The sequence below is a fragment of the Fusarium solani genome (genome assembly GCF_023522795.1).
Source record: "Fusarium solani strain SB1 chromosome Unknown bctg00000000, whole genome shotgun sequence".
Classification (NCBI taxonomy): Eukaryota; Fungi; Ascomycota; class Sordariomycetes; order Hypocreales; family Nectriaceae; genus Fusarium; species Fusarium solani.
In genome coordinates, this window is record NW_027072157.1 from 4835800 (window position 1) to 4850833 (window position 15034).

The 15034-nt window shown below is 53.7% G+C and overlaps 8 protein-coding genes across 8 annotated transcripts; 2 read left to right on the plus strand and 6 right to left on the minus strand.

The window, feature by feature from the left end:
• Nucleotides 1-1419: 1419 nt before the first annotated feature.
• On the minus strand, nucleotides 1420-3201 carry MRS44_001525 (uncharacterized protein; the record flags this gene model as incomplete). The annotated part of the gene is made up of 1 exon (XM_046270511.1): nucleotides 1420-3201. One exon carries the CDS (start codon nucleotides 3199-3201, stop codon nucleotides 1420-1422), a length of 1782 nt encoding a protein of 593 aa, XP_046138202.1.
• A 396-nt stretch (nucleotides 3202-3597) lies between these two features.
• MRS44_001526 (uncharacterized protein) lies at nucleotides 3598-4668 on the plus strand (the record flags this gene model as incomplete). Its single annotated transcript, XM_046267321.2, has 1 exon — nucleotides 3598-4668. The coding sequence occupies one exon, from the start codon at nucleotides 3598-3600 to the stop codon at nucleotides 4666-4668; it is 1071 nt and encodes a 356-aa protein (XP_046138201.1).
• Nucleotides 4669-5273: 605 nt separating this feature from the next.
• On the plus strand, nucleotides 5274-6898 carry MRS44_001527 (uncharacterized protein; the record flags this gene model as incomplete). Its single annotated transcript, XM_046270465.2, has 4 exons — nucleotides 5274-5300; nucleotides 5351-5482; nucleotides 5534-6432; nucleotides 6484-6898. The coding sequence occupies 4 exons, from the start codon at nucleotides 5274-5276 to the stop codon at nucleotides 6896-6898; spliced, it is 1473 nt and encodes a 490-aa protein (XP_046138200.1).
• A 53-nt stretch (nucleotides 6899-6951) lies between these two features.
• On the minus strand, nucleotides 6952-8445 carry MRS44_001528 (uncharacterized protein; the record flags this gene model as incomplete). The annotated part of the gene is made up of 1 exon (XM_046280634.2): nucleotides 6952-8445. The coding sequence occupies one exon, from the start codon at nucleotides 8443-8445 to the stop codon at nucleotides 6952-6954; it is 1494 nt and encodes a 497-aa protein (XP_046138199.1).
• A 484-nt stretch (nucleotides 8446-8929) lies between these two features.
• Nucleotides 8930-9682, minus strand: MRS44_001529 (uncharacterized protein; the record flags this gene model as incomplete). Its single annotated transcript, XM_046282560.2, has 2 exons — nucleotides 8930-9595; nucleotides 9650-9682. The coding sequence occupies 2 exons, from the start codon at nucleotides 9680-9682 to the stop codon at nucleotides 8930-8932; spliced, it is 699 nt and encodes a 232-aa protein (XP_046138198.1).
• An 804-nt stretch (nucleotides 9683-10486) lies between these two features.
• On the minus strand, nucleotides 10487-11592 carry MRS44_001530 (uncharacterized protein; the record flags this gene model as incomplete). Its single annotated transcript, XM_046267318.2, has 2 exons — nucleotides 10487-10531; nucleotides 10582-11592. 2 exons carry the CDS (start codon nucleotides 11590-11592, stop codon nucleotides 10487-10489), a joined length of 1056 nt encoding a protein of 351 aa, XP_046138197.2.
• Nucleotides 11593-11761: 169 nt separating this feature from the next.
• Nucleotides 11762-12500, minus strand: MRS44_001531 (uncharacterized protein; the record flags this gene model as incomplete). The annotated part of the gene is made up of 2 exons (XM_065623735.1): nucleotides 11762-12325; nucleotides 12387-12500. 2 exons carry the CDS (start codon nucleotides 12498-12500, stop codon nucleotides 11762-11764), a joined length of 678 nt encoding a protein of 225 aa, XP_065480161.1.
• A 984-nt stretch (nucleotides 12501-13484) lies between these two features.
• MRS44_001532 (uncharacterized protein) lies at nucleotides 13485-14383 on the minus strand (the record flags this gene model as incomplete). The annotated part of the gene is made up of 5 exons (XM_046280633.2): nucleotides 13485-13832; nucleotides 13890-14081; nucleotides 14140-14166; nucleotides 14220-14239; nucleotides 14308-14383. 5 exons carry the CDS (start codon nucleotides 14381-14383, stop codon nucleotides 13485-13487), a joined length of 663 nt encoding a protein of 220 aa, XP_046138196.1.
• Between the last annotated feature and the right edge of the window lie 651 nt (nucleotides 14384-15034).

Consider the following 15034-nt stretch of genomic DNA (forward strand, 5'->3'; position numbering starts at 1 on the left):
ACGGCATATTCATTGCTCCATTGGATATGGATATCATAAAGATGACTCCTGCTAAATCACAACAAAAGTAACCCAAACTCCCCCTCCCCACAGCGTCTAGGCGATTTTCACACCAGCAGATGCTCTAGGTTGTTGTTCATTTACCACCCGTCGTCTAGCAGCAAGCCTCGTCACAGGCGCAGAGACCGCAGCAGATCTCGCAGCCAGCCTCCTCACCACCGCGCATGCTCATCTCGGGCTGGGGCTCGGCCGTCTTGAGAGAGTCTGTTAGCTCCAGGGGGTCGAGTGTCATTCTAGAAGATAAGACTCACGGGCTGCTGGGTGACAATGTCACCGTTATCAGTCGTCATGGGGGCTTGCTGGGTGGGCTCCATGGAGGCAGGCATGATTGCAGATGGAACAAGGTTGGAAATAAGGTAGAGCGTAGGAAAAAGACTGCAGAGTTTGGGACTTGTAACGGGTGGATGTGTGTGTGTATCTCTTTGCGTAGGTACAGCAGAACGGCAACCCATAGCCGGAGGTCGTCTCTTAAGTAGCCAGGCAGTGGCGCTCTATGAGGCGTAGCTCAAGGGAGACAGCTCGAGACCCCTAATCAGAGGCCGCCAACATGTTTCCAGTTGTGCCTCCATCACAGCTCCTGATACCACTGACGTACGCTTGCGGTGCCGGTTTGCCGGGTGGCTCTTCGACGTCTCTGGTTGACTCGTACCTACGGGAGCAGCCGTGGCTGGGCCGGGCCAGGGTCTACTGTATTCAGGGACTGCGACCATGAAATGAACCCTCGAGGGACGGCAATCAGAGGCCGAGATGGAGTCGCCGTGCGTAAACCATTCGTCCAAGCCGCTGGAACCATCAGCCATCAGCGGCACTGGCTGCCGATATATGCGGTGCCGAACTTCCGGGAAGCTCCACCCCGCGTTTGGCCGATACGGCACATGGATAAGCCTCGTAATGACCTCACTGAAACACCACGGACCAGCTTCCAATGTCAAGCATGATGGATACCGGGCTATTATTATCCAGAGGCCAAAAGGATGACAGGTAATGAATGAATACCGAAATGTAAGTGGTCTAACGAAGCACCAAAACCACCAAAAAGAGCCAAAATGCTCAGGATAGTGGTGTCAGAGAACCATTCGCATTTGCTCTTGGAACCGCACAGTAATGTGGAAGCAGACCAACAGCTGCAACACATCAATTGTCAGATGAAAGCGTTCCGTCGTAATATCACCTCCTCAAACATCCTGCAGTCAGATCTGGTGCACAAGAGGCAGATGGCAGGCATTGTTAGCAAGTGAATCAAGTCAGTCAGCAGGGTTCGTCACGATGCCACATCACAGGGCTCAGCTCGATCAGAAATATGCTAGGGAACAATCGATTCTCTCGACTATTGCCTCCAACAACCAAGGCTTTTTTGCTTTAGTATTTCGAGAGTCGCGCCGCCTTGAACCGGCTGACCCTCTCTTTTCCTCCGTCCGGCTCGTCCAAGGGCTGGATCGGAGACTCATCTTCCTTGAGGAACCCACCTTCTCGCTGGATAAACTTCTTGCGCATTCTCTGATACTCATCAGCAACCTCATGGTGGATCATTTCATCGTCAATTTCATCCGGGGGCTGTGGATCTGCCTTTGTTTCGCGCTCAACTAACGTGTCAGCTAACGTTGTTCCTTCGGGACCCGTGGGCGCCGTTGGTCGATCTTGATCCAGGAACTTGACGGGGACGTCAAGAGGGCCGGGTGGGACACCCGTATCCCTAGCCTTCTTGAAGCGAGAAGGTTTGCGATTCGACTTGACCTCGGGGGTCTTGGTAGGGCCCGATCGCTCAATAACGTCACTCAGTGGTTCCACTAGAGGCTCCTTTTCCTTAATAGGAGCCTCCCTCACCGGAAGCGTCGTGGGCTCCTTTTCGGGAGCAATGTCGAGACTTGAGGCGAAGCGAACTCCCTTCTTGCCGTTGGGTGCCTCGGGTTGCTTCTCCTTGATGTTGGACTTGGTGGGTGTTGGTTTTGATGCTGACGATGATGCCTCGGCTTCTCGCTTCACAACGATGCGACCAATACCCTCATCGTCTGAACTCGACTCCTCATCTTCCTCCTCTTGCTCGGCCTTTTCGGTGAAACGCGACTTGATGCCCAGCTTCTTCTCAAGCTCGAGCATCCTTCGACGGTAACCATCTGTCACGGCGCGACCAGTGGACCGGCCATATTTGTCCTCTTCGTCGTCGTCATCCTCAAAACCTTCGTCGCTATACTCAAAATCGTAGTCGTCATCGTCATCGGTGTCTCCCTCCTCCAGTTGCAACTCTGCGACAACAGCGCCAATTTCGCCTGAGTATTCGAGCATCTGTCGGCGCAACTCTGCTTCTTCCTCGTCATCGTCTTCAGGAATAATTGGTTGTCGTTTGCTGATCATCTCCTGCTCCTTTGCGTGGTTCATGATTTCTTCGACGCGCTTGGCATTCCGTGAAATCTGGGGGGTAGGTCCGTCTTGTGTTTTGGTGTCGGCGGCAAACGATACTCCTTTGCTGGCAGAAGGCAGAGGCTGCACAGGCTCTTGTGATGGCGTTGGTGCAGCTGCTGGCTCTGGAGCGCTCCTTGAAACTGTCGATTCCTTCTTCTTGGGGACTTCCTCCTTTGTGGCTTCCTCCTTTGATATCGACTCATCCTCCTCGAGATCCTTCACACCAGCCTTTTCGAGGGCCTCTCGAACCTGAGGCAACGAATCGCCAGGCTTGTTCAGCCTGTAAGAGACGACATTGTCGTCGTCGTCAAGCTGCTCAATAATTTCAGTGATCGGCAGACCCTCCTCGTCGGTGGCATCTGGCTGACTGATAACTGTAGCCGCGGCAAGCTTATTCTCTGCCGCCTCAATCTGCTTCTCCAGCGACTCGATGTTCTTGGTGACATAGTCGATGCGTCGGTCAAGGACGTTCAGGATCTGCTCCTTGGACTTTCGATTCTTTGAACCGAAAATCTCATCGATCTCACGTCGATTGACGAGCTCGCCCTCGAAGCCATCTTGAATTGTGGCTAACTCCGTCTCGGTTGTCTTGCACACGGCATCGACCTCCTCCTTGAGAGCCTCATACTCGGCATCCCACGTCCTCCAATGCTGCAGGGCCTTTTGCAGCTTGCTGACGTTTTCTTCGAGCTGCTGCCGGTGCCGTTCGAGATCCTGGAGACTGTCTTTGCCTGGAGACATTTTGCCGATCTGATGCAGCTGCCGTGAGGCGCTGGTGGCGGAAACAGAACTTTTTTTTTGTCGGGGTGAGGTAGCGATGATGAGTGATGAGGAAAAATGGCAGGGGTGCCTGAAGCTTAACGTGACGGGTAAACACCGGCATACGATAAGCGCCAGGGACGTCATTCACGGTAGCCTCTCGAACAGGCTACAACACAAAGGCGTGTTTGACACATCAGCCATGGATCTTGGTAGATCTGATAGGCATTGGGTGAGAGGTGAGACCCTAGGGAAGGATCGTGCGTTTTAGGTGTCTTACAGTATAAAAGCCACCCAATGGCCGTGTGCGGTGGACGAGAACTTGTCCTCCTACATCTTGGTCTTGATGTGCTAGACCATCATCTCTAGCATCAAGTCATGACAGAGTCCAGCAACACCAAGACCCTTGAGGCCAAGTGCTTCTGTGGATCTGTCCACTTCAAAGTCGACGTGCCTGTGTCCTCTCTGCCGTTTCTTACCCATCTCTGCCATTGCAGCCTTTGTAGATATGCCTCAGGAGCACCATGCATCTTTCATGCGGCGCTACCCCTGGGCGTCATCCCCAAGTTCGTGGCACCATCGTCGGAGAAGAACATGACGGGTTTCCTCGTCGGAAACGGGATGGGGACTTGGAACTTTTGCTCAACCTGCGGCTGCCACATTGCCTGCATTACGATCGACAAGAGGATCTGGACGCTCTCCACCTCCATCTTTATCGACGGTTCTGAGTACTTTCACATCCGCAAGCACATCTATAGCAAGTCGACAAAGGATGGTGGCATTGCGCAGGCGTTGACGCACACGAGGGGCCAAGATTTTATCGACTGGAACCCCCCTGATGACAGGCCGGATGCAAAGATCGTCGAATCACGCCCCGAGGTTGGTGAGGATGGAAAAGAACGTCTTCGCGTCGAGTGCAAGTGCAAGGGTGTTTCCTTCACGATCCCTCGACCAAGCCAGGAGGTCATCGACGACGAGTACATGTCCCAGTTCGTATCTCACAGGGACAAGTCGAAATGGCATGCCACCTTTGATGCGTGTGACGACTGCCGCCTTGTCAATGGGACTCATGTCGTGGGATGGACTTTTATCCCCCTTTCGGTGTGTGAGCCTCCTATCAAGGACGACCTCCTCATCGGCACGGCAAAGACATTCAAGTCATCAGACGAAGCCTTGAGATCATTCTGCGGTACCTGCGGAGCAACAATTTTCTTCTCTCACAACGACCGAAGACCGGGAACCAAGCAGCACATCGTCGACGTGGCAACGGGTATCCTGAGAGCCCCTGAGGGCGTCATGGCAGAGAATTGGCTCACTTGGCGAGGAAGGCTGGCATGGTTCACCAGCGGCAAGAGATACGATAAGGAATTCGCAGAGTCGCTGCAGGAGGGAATGAACAAGATGGTGTTGGATAGACACGGCGTGGTTGATGATTACAATATCGGTTGATGGCTCCGGAGTTTCGGAGACGGCGCCGAGAGACGATGCATGACAGGGGAGTTGGGGTGGGAGCGAGCGATGTAGTATCAGTCTTTTGGTGATTTTTGAAAATCTCAAAACTTTCAGGAATGAATCCAAGTATGCATTTGAATGTGCCAGAAGCCCCCTGTTTATGCTCTATGCTTGACTGCGATTCTATCAGCCATGGTGGCCTTTGTGTTAGCGGACTCGCCTCCGAAAGGCCGTAGTAAAGGCGCCGGCGCCGGACAGTTACCGACGGTCTCCGGCAGCGTCAACGAGTGAGTACAATTTTGCCTCACTAGAAGAGATAAGTATATCAAAAAAAATCACAAGCTCAACTATCCAGGACTCATTAAAGCAATTTTTGACTCTTTTGAAACCTCGACCTCCAGCCTACTAAACCTGCATCACCACGGCCTCCATCACGAGTGGATTACCCGAGCTTTCAGCGACTCACTCACTCCAAGACATTCCCCTCTCACCAACTTTTTTCACCCTCAAAGACATCGCCCAATTCGATGCGTCATGTATCTTGGCGAGCTATCAGGCAACCCTTCAGATTCATAGCAGTTTCGAGAGCCTCCCTATACACCATGGCTTCCTCAAGTCGATCCTACAATGTAGAGTTCTCACCCCCGCAGTGATAGATGTGAGGCTGACTTGGTTGTAGGACGCCATTGATGCGCTCAACTCGCTTCAGACGCCTTTTGATATAATAGAGGCTCGGAGGAAGGCTGGTATCAGACCAGATGCCGTGTCTATCAAAGAGATGAAGACCTATCTTCATCGAATCGGCTATACTGTGAGGGCTTGGCAAAAAACCGCTTAATATCACGACTAACAAGATCAACAGCCCTCAGACTTGGATCGCCTCAAGATAGTTCACGTAGCAGGAACAAAAGGCAAGGGAAGCACCTGTGCATTTGTCGACTCCATTCTTTCTCAGTATCAGAACTCGTATCCTGCCCTGCGCAAGACGGGCCTCTTCACCTCACCGCATCTCATTGCAGTACGCGAGCGTATCCGAATCAATTCGACGCCCATCTCGGAGGAACTCTTTGCAAAGTACTTTTTCCAAGTATGGGACCGTCTTGAGGCGGCGCCCAAGGGGGAGGGCGATGAACTCATGGCGCCCCGGCCCATCTACGCCCGTTACTTGACGTTGATGAGCTGGCATGTGTTCCTTCAGGAGGGCGTGGATGTTGCTGTCTATGAGACAGGCATTGGAGGCGAATACGATGCGACGAATGTCGTCGAGAGGCCTGTGGCATCAGGGATCAGCACGCTGGGCATCGATCACGTCTTCGCGCTGGGTGACACAGTAGCAAAGATTGCATGGCACAAGGCTGGCATCATGAAAACCGGCAGCGCGGCCTTTACCATTGAGCAGGTCCCTGATGCGGACGAGGTCCTGAGGAAGAGGGCGGCGGAGAAGAAAGTTAACCTGAAGGTTCTAGATATCGACCCTCGACTGGAGGCTGTCAAGATCCGACCAGACGCCGTCTTTCAGAAGCGCAATGCCACCCTAGCTGTTGCCCTAGCTGAGACTGCACTGGAAAAGATTGGAGTTCCTCTACCGCCCAAGACGGAACCACTACCGAAGGAGTTTGTGGAAGGTCTCGAAAAGGTTGTGTGGAGAGGTCGATGCGAAGTCAAGAAGGAGGAAAAGGTGACCTGGCACGTCGATGGTGCTCACACATCTGACAGTCTCAAGATGTCGGCCAAGTGGTTCAAGGATGAAACCTCAGGACGGTATGTTGTTCCATATTCAGCCCTTATTCATGAAGCTAACTTCCCCCTTAGCCCTGGCCCTCGTGTCATGATCTTCAACCAGCAAGGTCGCTCCGAGGCTGTCGACTTCCTTGATTCTGTGTTCAAGGCGACGAAGCGAGATGGAAAACCTGCTTTCGACCATGTCATCTTTTGCACGAATGTCACCTACGCCGCTTCAGGCTATAAGCGCGATTTTGTCAACCGACAGTACGATCCAGCCGAGATCGACAAGATGACAGTTCAGCATCGCTTCGCCGAGAAGTGGTCGGCTCTGGACCCTGAAGCCACCGTCAAGGTCATGCCGACGATTGAGCAGTCTATCGACTATGCCCGACATGTCGGGGAGGATCTCCCTGAGGGTGAGACTGTACAGGCCTTGATCACAGGGAGTCTGCATCTCGTCGGCGGAGCCCTAGGCATTCTGGAAAAGGCTGACGCTCTGTGACTGGCAAAAATAGAGGCGCGTATAGGTAGATGGGCATATTAGAAGGAAGGCATCTATAATAGACCCTCGGGCTCCAAGGCCCGTAAGATACCCCCTGCAAGATACATACTCCCCGTCGCTAGGACCTTTTGATGTGAACCACCTTGTTCCGCAATCTTCCTTACTTCAGCGACTGTATCCTGAATGTTGTCGAACGTCTGTGTGTGGCAGCTAGGTGCCCTTTCATCCATCGTTCGGGCTACGCGAAGCTGCACCTCCAAGTCTCTCTTCTCGCCGTCGGCCGACTTCTCCTGGTCGTTTCTCGTGAGAAAGGCATGACTAAAGATGTTTTCTCGTCCCGATGCATCTCGGATAGCGTCGAGCAGCACCGTCAAGAGTTCAGCTGCGTCTCTCTCTTGCTGGTTAAAGACGAGAACTGCCGACTCATCTGGACCAAGTGTAGCGACGAACCACTTTGCCACCTCTTGCATGCTGTCCTTGGTGTGCGCACCATCCAGGTGCCACCCGATGTGCCCCTGCTGAATGACTTCGCAGCGACCTCGAATGTTTGCCTCCTTAAGACCCTGGACCATCTTGTCTGGGAGGTTCAGAAGGGCAGTCTTGGGGTCACTGTCCATGCCCAAATGCTCTCGTACAGCCAGCACAGCGAGTGCTTGGTTGTACTTTTGAAAGTTCCCAGGGAGTCTGCCTGGCACACCTCCCCATTGCTCAACAAAAATGTCGTCTAGCTCAACGAGCTCGGCACCCTTTTCTGCTGCTCTCTCTTGCAGGACATGCCTCACGCTGGGCTTCTCCTCTATCTTGCGGACGAAACCACGCACGCCGGGCTTGAAGATGCCGGCCTTGTGCCAGGAGATCTTCTCGACCGTATCGCCTAGCATGGCAACGTGATCGATACCCAGCTGCGTCAAGACGGCAACCGAGACAGCCTCAGGCGGCACCACGTTGGTGGCATCGTATTCGCCACCGATTCCACACTCGAGAACAACACTATCAACCTTTTCCCGTAGAAAGATGTGCCATGCGAGGATGGTCATAAATCGAAAGAAGAAAGGTTTAGAGTTTGGTCCCTCGGCCTCTGCAGTGCTCATGCCTTCTTTCTTGGCTGTTTCGGAGAATCGCTCCCACAGCTCGAAGAAGGCCTCAGCGAAGAGGCCTTGGGAGACTGGCTCGCCCTGGATGGCAATGCGTTCTCGAGGGCTGACGAGATGCGGGCTCGTATATGTCCCAACTGTTTCGTATTTTCGCAGCATGCCTGTAGCGAAAGCACTCACGGAGCCTTTCCCCTTTGTCCCAGCGACGTGTATGTGTCTGAGGCGAGCGAGGTCTTTGGGTTCGTAGCCTGCGCGGCGGAGCCATTGGCGCATTTCCGGGATGGCCAAGGCATTGAGATCCTCGGCTGGCTTATTTGCAGAGCTGGAGCCAGGTGTCTTTTCAAAAAGATGGGTGATTTGGCGGTTGGAGTAGAGCTGCGAGAGGAGGCCGAGAGCTTCGCTGTAGCTGCGAGATGCGGTGCTGAGGCACCGACCAGTGCTTGTTGAGCTCATGGCTAAGACGCGCACTCTGGCGTGGCTGCTGAGCAATGAGCAACAGTATGGCATTATTTTACAATCATCAATCGCCCATTATGAGTGATTGATGTGCTGTGCTGTGTAGAGATGAGGTTAGAGATGAGTTTTTGCTGGTGGTGTCAATTGAAGTGGGAAGAGAGACTGCCTAATTCGTGGACCAAGAGGAGCCTTGGTCTTGGATTAATCATGGTTTCTCCATCATCATCACAACCTATTCTTCCACTTACCTAACTCACTGTCAGAGAATGATGTGGATAAATAAAGACCTAGGTAAATATGCTCATGTTTTTAGTAAAGTTTTTTTTATGGTTTTACGTTATTTTCAAGTTTAGCAAAGACTTATCTGGATTCACTCTTTCAATCTTCCAGCATCCTCCGCCTCCAAAGTTTTGAGGCTTGCAAACCATCCAGTCAGAGTTGAAGCCAATAAGTAAACAATCATTGCCTTGATTGCCAGAATCTAAACTTCTGCTTCGTTCTCTGTGTCGTCCTCTGTCTCGCCCGCTGCCTCCTCCTCTTTTGGCCAGGGCCACCAGCCCTTCAACGGCATGTTGTCGTAGATGGCATTGATACAATGATGCGGCTTATGGGCGTGATAGTAGTACACCCGGTGGCCGCGAGGGCGAAATGCCATCGCCGAGAGGATATCCTCGACCCTAAGATCCCGCAGTCTAAACTTGGAGAGCACGTGAAGTTCGTGAGAGTGCACCGTGAGCTGGGCCATCCACTGCGGATCATCTTTCAGGTCGTCGAGGTAGTAGGTGCGGCAGAACCTTGGGAGGCTTGGATTTTCCTCACGGGGATAACTCGCATACTCTCCCCTCTCCTGATCGACATTGGCTTCGCTCCAGTAGAAGCCCTCCCTCATGAGTCTTGGCACATCGTGAGCGCTGACACGGAGGTGAACTCTCCACTCTGGCATGGTGTCCTCCGGAACATCCAGATCCGAGGCGAATGTTATGTCTAGGACCCAGGTCATTTCGTCCAGGAGATGGCATCTGCACGAAATGCGGGAAATGGCAAGGTCGCTGCCGGGCTGCGAGGTTTCGTTTGCTGCCTGTCGAGAAAAGGCATTGTTGAAACCATGAGCAAGATTTTGAGAGAAATTAGTAACTAGGCCTGCCGACTAAGTAAAGTCAGTATATTACAGCTGAGGTTGATACTATGGACTACTACGTACAGGGTCGGCATCGGAGTTTGTTGGGCTGGACATCCTTCAGTATGAAGTATGAGATCAAGTTTAGACTCGAGAGGGTGATGGAGAGAGGGAGCATCAAGAAGCATTGCCACATGATTTAAATACTTGTCTAGATATATGCGTGCCACACCAGATGTGGATGCCATCATGGACGACGGCTTGGCTGTAAACCAGAAGCACTGGGCTGCCATCACTTCGGCCCGCCTCAGCCCAGCATGGTTATCTCACCCCTCCCGTCCTACTCAGACTGCCTTGGACAGCTACCGGCTGCCAACCTGCTCTGACACCTGCTGGTGCCTAGCAAGCCTTTCTGCGCCTAGAGTTGACCGAAACTTTGGACACCCCTGGTTGGCTGGTGAGGCTAGAGTCGAGGCTTTGGGGACCCAATCCTTTTCTTCTTGTTAGCCACCAGCTCCCAACCAAGCAGGGAAGTACCCTTAGAGAACAGGGCCATACTTGAGTTGATATGAAGCAAGACTACAACCTTCCCTAAGTATCCGGTAACGGCCCGATGGAGGGGAACCAACCCGTGACAATATCTCAACGTTCCGAGGAACATGCGAAGAGCCCCCAAAGTTTATTACATCCCAACATAATGTCAAGCTACCGACAGAGGCTTCCAGATTTGATAGAGGGTGAGATGACATCTGTGGAAACACGTCGGTCGACAAGAACTGGTCACCTGAGAGCAACCAAATGGTGCCACGCCCTCATCGTCTATTGCTATCTAATACACGGGCATTGAACCCCTCTAGACACGACGACACCAGGGACAAATATACAGAACAAATGAGACGGCTCCTTTTGTTTAGTTTAACCTTAATCCACACGGAGGCTCTGCAGACGGGCCTCTGTAGCAATCACCTAGTCATCGTGTTAGCAGATTGGTCAGAATCAGGAGAGGATACACTTACGTCGAGAGCCTGCTGAACCTCCAACACCTTGCGAACCTCACCCAGCCAGTCCTTGCTCAAAGTCTTGGCCCATCCCTCCAGGCCGTTCATCTCTCGCGCCGCCGAGTCCAGGTCACCCTCCTCAAGGTATGTCTGGGTGCGGGTCAGGACGCTCTCCACATCGTTTCCATCCGCAAGGCCCTGCTTCTTGAACATGACGTGACTGAGCACCCAGCTGGATGCGTGGCTGGCAACACCAGCCTCATCAGGCAGCAGCGAGGCCTTTCGGACCTCGTTAGCGACACGGCGGAATCGGTCAATCAGCTGAGAAGAAGTAGGGATACCGCGCTGGTAGGCGGTAGGGTTCACAGAGGCGATGGCGGCGTTGACAACGGGGTCGTCCGAGGCAATCTCTCGGAGAGCCACAAGCTCGCGAATAAAGGGGCGAGGGTGGTGGTCATCCTCTAGGCTTGCTCGCACAGCCTCGACGGCAACGTGCAGCTGCTGGGTCTGAAGGTTGCTGTCAAGAACCTCGTTCCAGCCTGTTGTGAGCTTCTCGAGATCCGCAACGGCAGAAGACAGAGCAGTCAGCTTGCCTAGTCGGCTCTCACGCTCCTGCTCAACCTGGTTCTCCACATCCTTGACAAACTCCTTCTTGAGAGCAAGGGCCTGCTCGAGGAGCTGGTTTTGGAGCTTCTCCTCGTTGAGCTTCCGCTCACGCTCAAGAAGGACCTTGACTCGGTCCTCGTAGTTCTCGCGGACCTTCTTCATCTCCTCCTCGAACTCATGTCGCCATTGGCTCTCCTGGGTGATCATGGCGCTCTCGACACGGTCAATCAGGTCGGTGGCGGCCTTGTCGAACTCATCGATCTTGTCCCGAACTTGACCGGCTGCCTTCTTCTCAAACTCTTCCTTCATGGCCTTGAGCTTGCCTCCAACCTTGGTGATCTCATTCTTGGCCTTGCTGACGGAGGATCCGTAGCGGCCGTGGGCACCATCAGCGTTGATGACCAGGATGAGGTCATTCACCATATGGACGAGGTCCTGAATGACGGGTTCCCTGGCATCATCCAATGACAGAAGGTCAATGGGCTTGAGAGGAGGGTACCTAGAGGGTTCATTGACCTCGGGGGCCTTGAAACCAGACTCGGACCGAGGAGTAGGAGCGGGAGCGGGGGTAGGAGCGGGCTTCTCAACAACCTTAGCAGTAGGTTTTCGGCTCAGCAGCCTTGGGCTTGGGGGCCTCAGCCTTGGGCTCCTCCTGCTTCGCAGGAACGGGGCCAGCGCTGGATCGTCGAGTACCATCGGCCACCCTCCACGAGGCACCGCTCTGGGCGGGGATTCTGACGGCACCATCCGCATCTCGAGACTTGGCACTGGTGGCGCTGTTGGGGAACCTCTTCTTGTACTCCATCTCCTCGAGGTAAAGTACGGCCTGCTCGCCAAATGGGACGTATCCAGTAAAGAAGTCGTGGAAGTTGTCGCTGATACGAGAATACCAGACACCTCCGGCGAAGCCGACGGCACCAAGGACGAACAGAGTAAACACAAAGTTCCTGAGTCTGCGGAAGAATCCCTTCTTCTTGGGAGCTGGGGGAGGGGGAGGGGGAGGAGTCGTCGTCTTGGGAGCGTCTACAGTAGCGGCCTTGGTCTCTCCGACATCGTCAATGGTGGTCTCGTGGATCTTGTCAGAGGCGACAGACTGGGTGTTCGGCAGGACGGGGGAGGATTCGGACTCGGGCTTCTTGTCGACAGCATAGTGACGCTGGAGAGATGAGGTTAGTCTTTCCCGGCATCCGTTGGTGACGTCTGAAGGGCAAGCTTACCTGGCCGACGAGGGGAGCGCGCCGCGAGGCCGCAATGGGCCATTGGCGGGCGGCAGCGGCCACGGAGGGCCTACCACCGAGCACCCTCACAGACCGAAGCGAAGTTCGCAACATGAGGGAATGCAATGGCGAACAGGGCGCGGTTCGCGATGCGGGTTGAATTCGGTTAGATGGAGTTGAGAGCAGCTTCAAAAACGCTCAGGGTAAAAGTTCGGCTAAAGCCAGCTCCGGATCCGCTAACATGCCCGAGCGGCAGGAACCGGGTGACGCAACTAGAATGATACTGATACTGATACTGATAATGGCAGTTGGATAGCGGAACATGAAAATATACCATTACGATAGGAATTGGCTTAAATATGGATTATTTACATGCGGTTAAAGTTCGTCTCATTTTCCGGTATTTTCCCTTCGTAATTCATATCTTCAAGGCTGTTATACCAACATGTAGTCGAGCCGGTAGTGGCACTATCGCATGTGAGCGAGGCCGAGATCCTAATGACCTATTTCTATGTCAACCACGTCACAATACATATTGAGATACAACCTAGTGTTTAAAGGATGTTGTCGGCCTCAACCGAGTGATGCCTGATATCAAATGCAGCTGCCTGGTACTTACCCCGCGTCATGTTGTCTTGGGTTTCTCGGCACTTCACGAAGCAGTCACTCGTCATCAAATGGCTTCAGTTCACCTTGATCTAACAGCGATCTATTCAGACGCTGAAAATACAATAGGGAAATGCTACAGAGCGCCTTGTACAAACTCTCCTGCTCATTCATCCCGCAAACCACTCTATCTCTCTCCGTGGCGCCCAAAGTGCTGAACTGGGGCAGCGGTAAGCACTCGAGAACCACCTAAACCACCGCGCGACAAAATTCAAGTTCGGTATTAAAAAGTATGGACTGAACTGATTCCCTCCAAACCCAAAGACTCCAGTAAGTATGTGACGCGCCCCAGCTCATTAAGCAACTCGGATCGGAGCCTGTGAATGACACCTGCTATGCATGTACCCGCGCCGAGCTCTCTTGTGTGGTGAATTCGCGGGAGCGTAGTGAAAGGTTGCCTCTAATCTCGATGACTCAAACTCGGAATGGGATTTAGCAGGCGCAGGGTCCGCTGATGTTGGTGTTGGAATTCTCAGGAGCCAGACTGACTCCTGGTCGTTGGCCCGGTCGAGCGTGTCGGGGTCCGGCCTGGTCCAGGGGAAGCTTCTTGGCGATGGCTGTGAAGAGGTTCGCAACGTTCTCGGCTGTCTTGGCCGACGTCTCGAAGAAGAGGAGGCCAGCCTCGCGGGCGTAGGCCTCGGCGTCGGCTGTGGGGATTGCACGCTTATCGGGTTGCTCCGTGACCAAATCCAGCTTGTTTCCTGCAAGAGCGATGATGATGTTCTCGTTGGCCTGGCGTTGGAGTTCCTTGACCCACGCCTTTGCCTTGTCTAGTGATGCCTGGTACGAGTTTAGCATGTTGCTGAGGGGACCGGTTCAGCCTGGGGTTGGGCATACGGATTGGGTGATGTCGTAGACAACAACAGCGCAGTTGGCGTTTCGGTAGTACATGGGAGCCAGCGACTTGTAGCGCTCCTGACCGGCCGTATCCCAGATCTCGAACTTGACAGTGGTGTTCTCGTCGAGCGAAATGGTTTGGGTGAGGAAAGCAGCGCCGATAGTAGACTCGCGATAAGAATCGAATTGGTCCTAGAGGGTATATGTATGAGTTCCGAGCACAGTGACGTGGGGATCAAGTCGCTTTTACCTTGACAAATCGCAAAACTATTGAGCTCTGAACAGATATGTCAGTATAGAATCATGGTGGAGGCCATCGCTGTGATATACCTTTCCAACGGCAGACTCGCCTGCAACAGTGGTTAGCGACTAATGAACCGGGCTGACGAATTAGAAGAGTGGCTGGGACGTCACATACCCAGAAGAACCAGCTTGAATTGCGCGAAACGGGTGTTGGTGCCGCGGGCGCCAGCGGGAGGTGCTCGGGAAGCCATATTGGAAGACGGGGATGTTGTGTCGAGATGAGAGTGCACGGAGGAGCTTCAGCGAAGGCCGGCGGTAGTGGCGGTATGACTGCTGGTACTGGGGGTTGGGGCAGGCAGTCGGACGTGTCCTAGACAACGGCGTGGAGCGACGTCGGGTTGGGCAGCGTATCAAGAACTCGGCCGTGGGATGCGCAGGGACAGCGAAAGCGTCGATATAGGATGGATAACTGCAGCAGTGGACAACCGGGCAAAGAGATGGAGAGAGGAAGAGTCGACGGGAGGCTGAAAGGTGAGAGGCGAGTGCGAAGAGATGGGCTCTAAGTTGGTTTGGGATGGCGACGGCCTTGAGAAGAGGGACCCGACTAGAGCGGCTGCCTTGGTCGTGACTGGCTGGAGACTCACGAGGCACACGTCAGGGTGCCAGGCAGGCCCTTTTTCTAGCGGCTGTGCCACTGTAGGATACGGCGGGACGGCCTGGACGGGGTCTTGAGGGTCCGAGAAGGGGTACGTACTCTGTCGCTGGAGCACCTACGCACGCAAGCACGCGCAATCTGACCTCACAAAGAGGATGGTACCTGGATGTCTGGGGCGTCATGGCGGGACTAGCAAGTACCTCGGGCTCTCCACCCTTTTCACAGGCCATTCACAAGCCTCATCCTT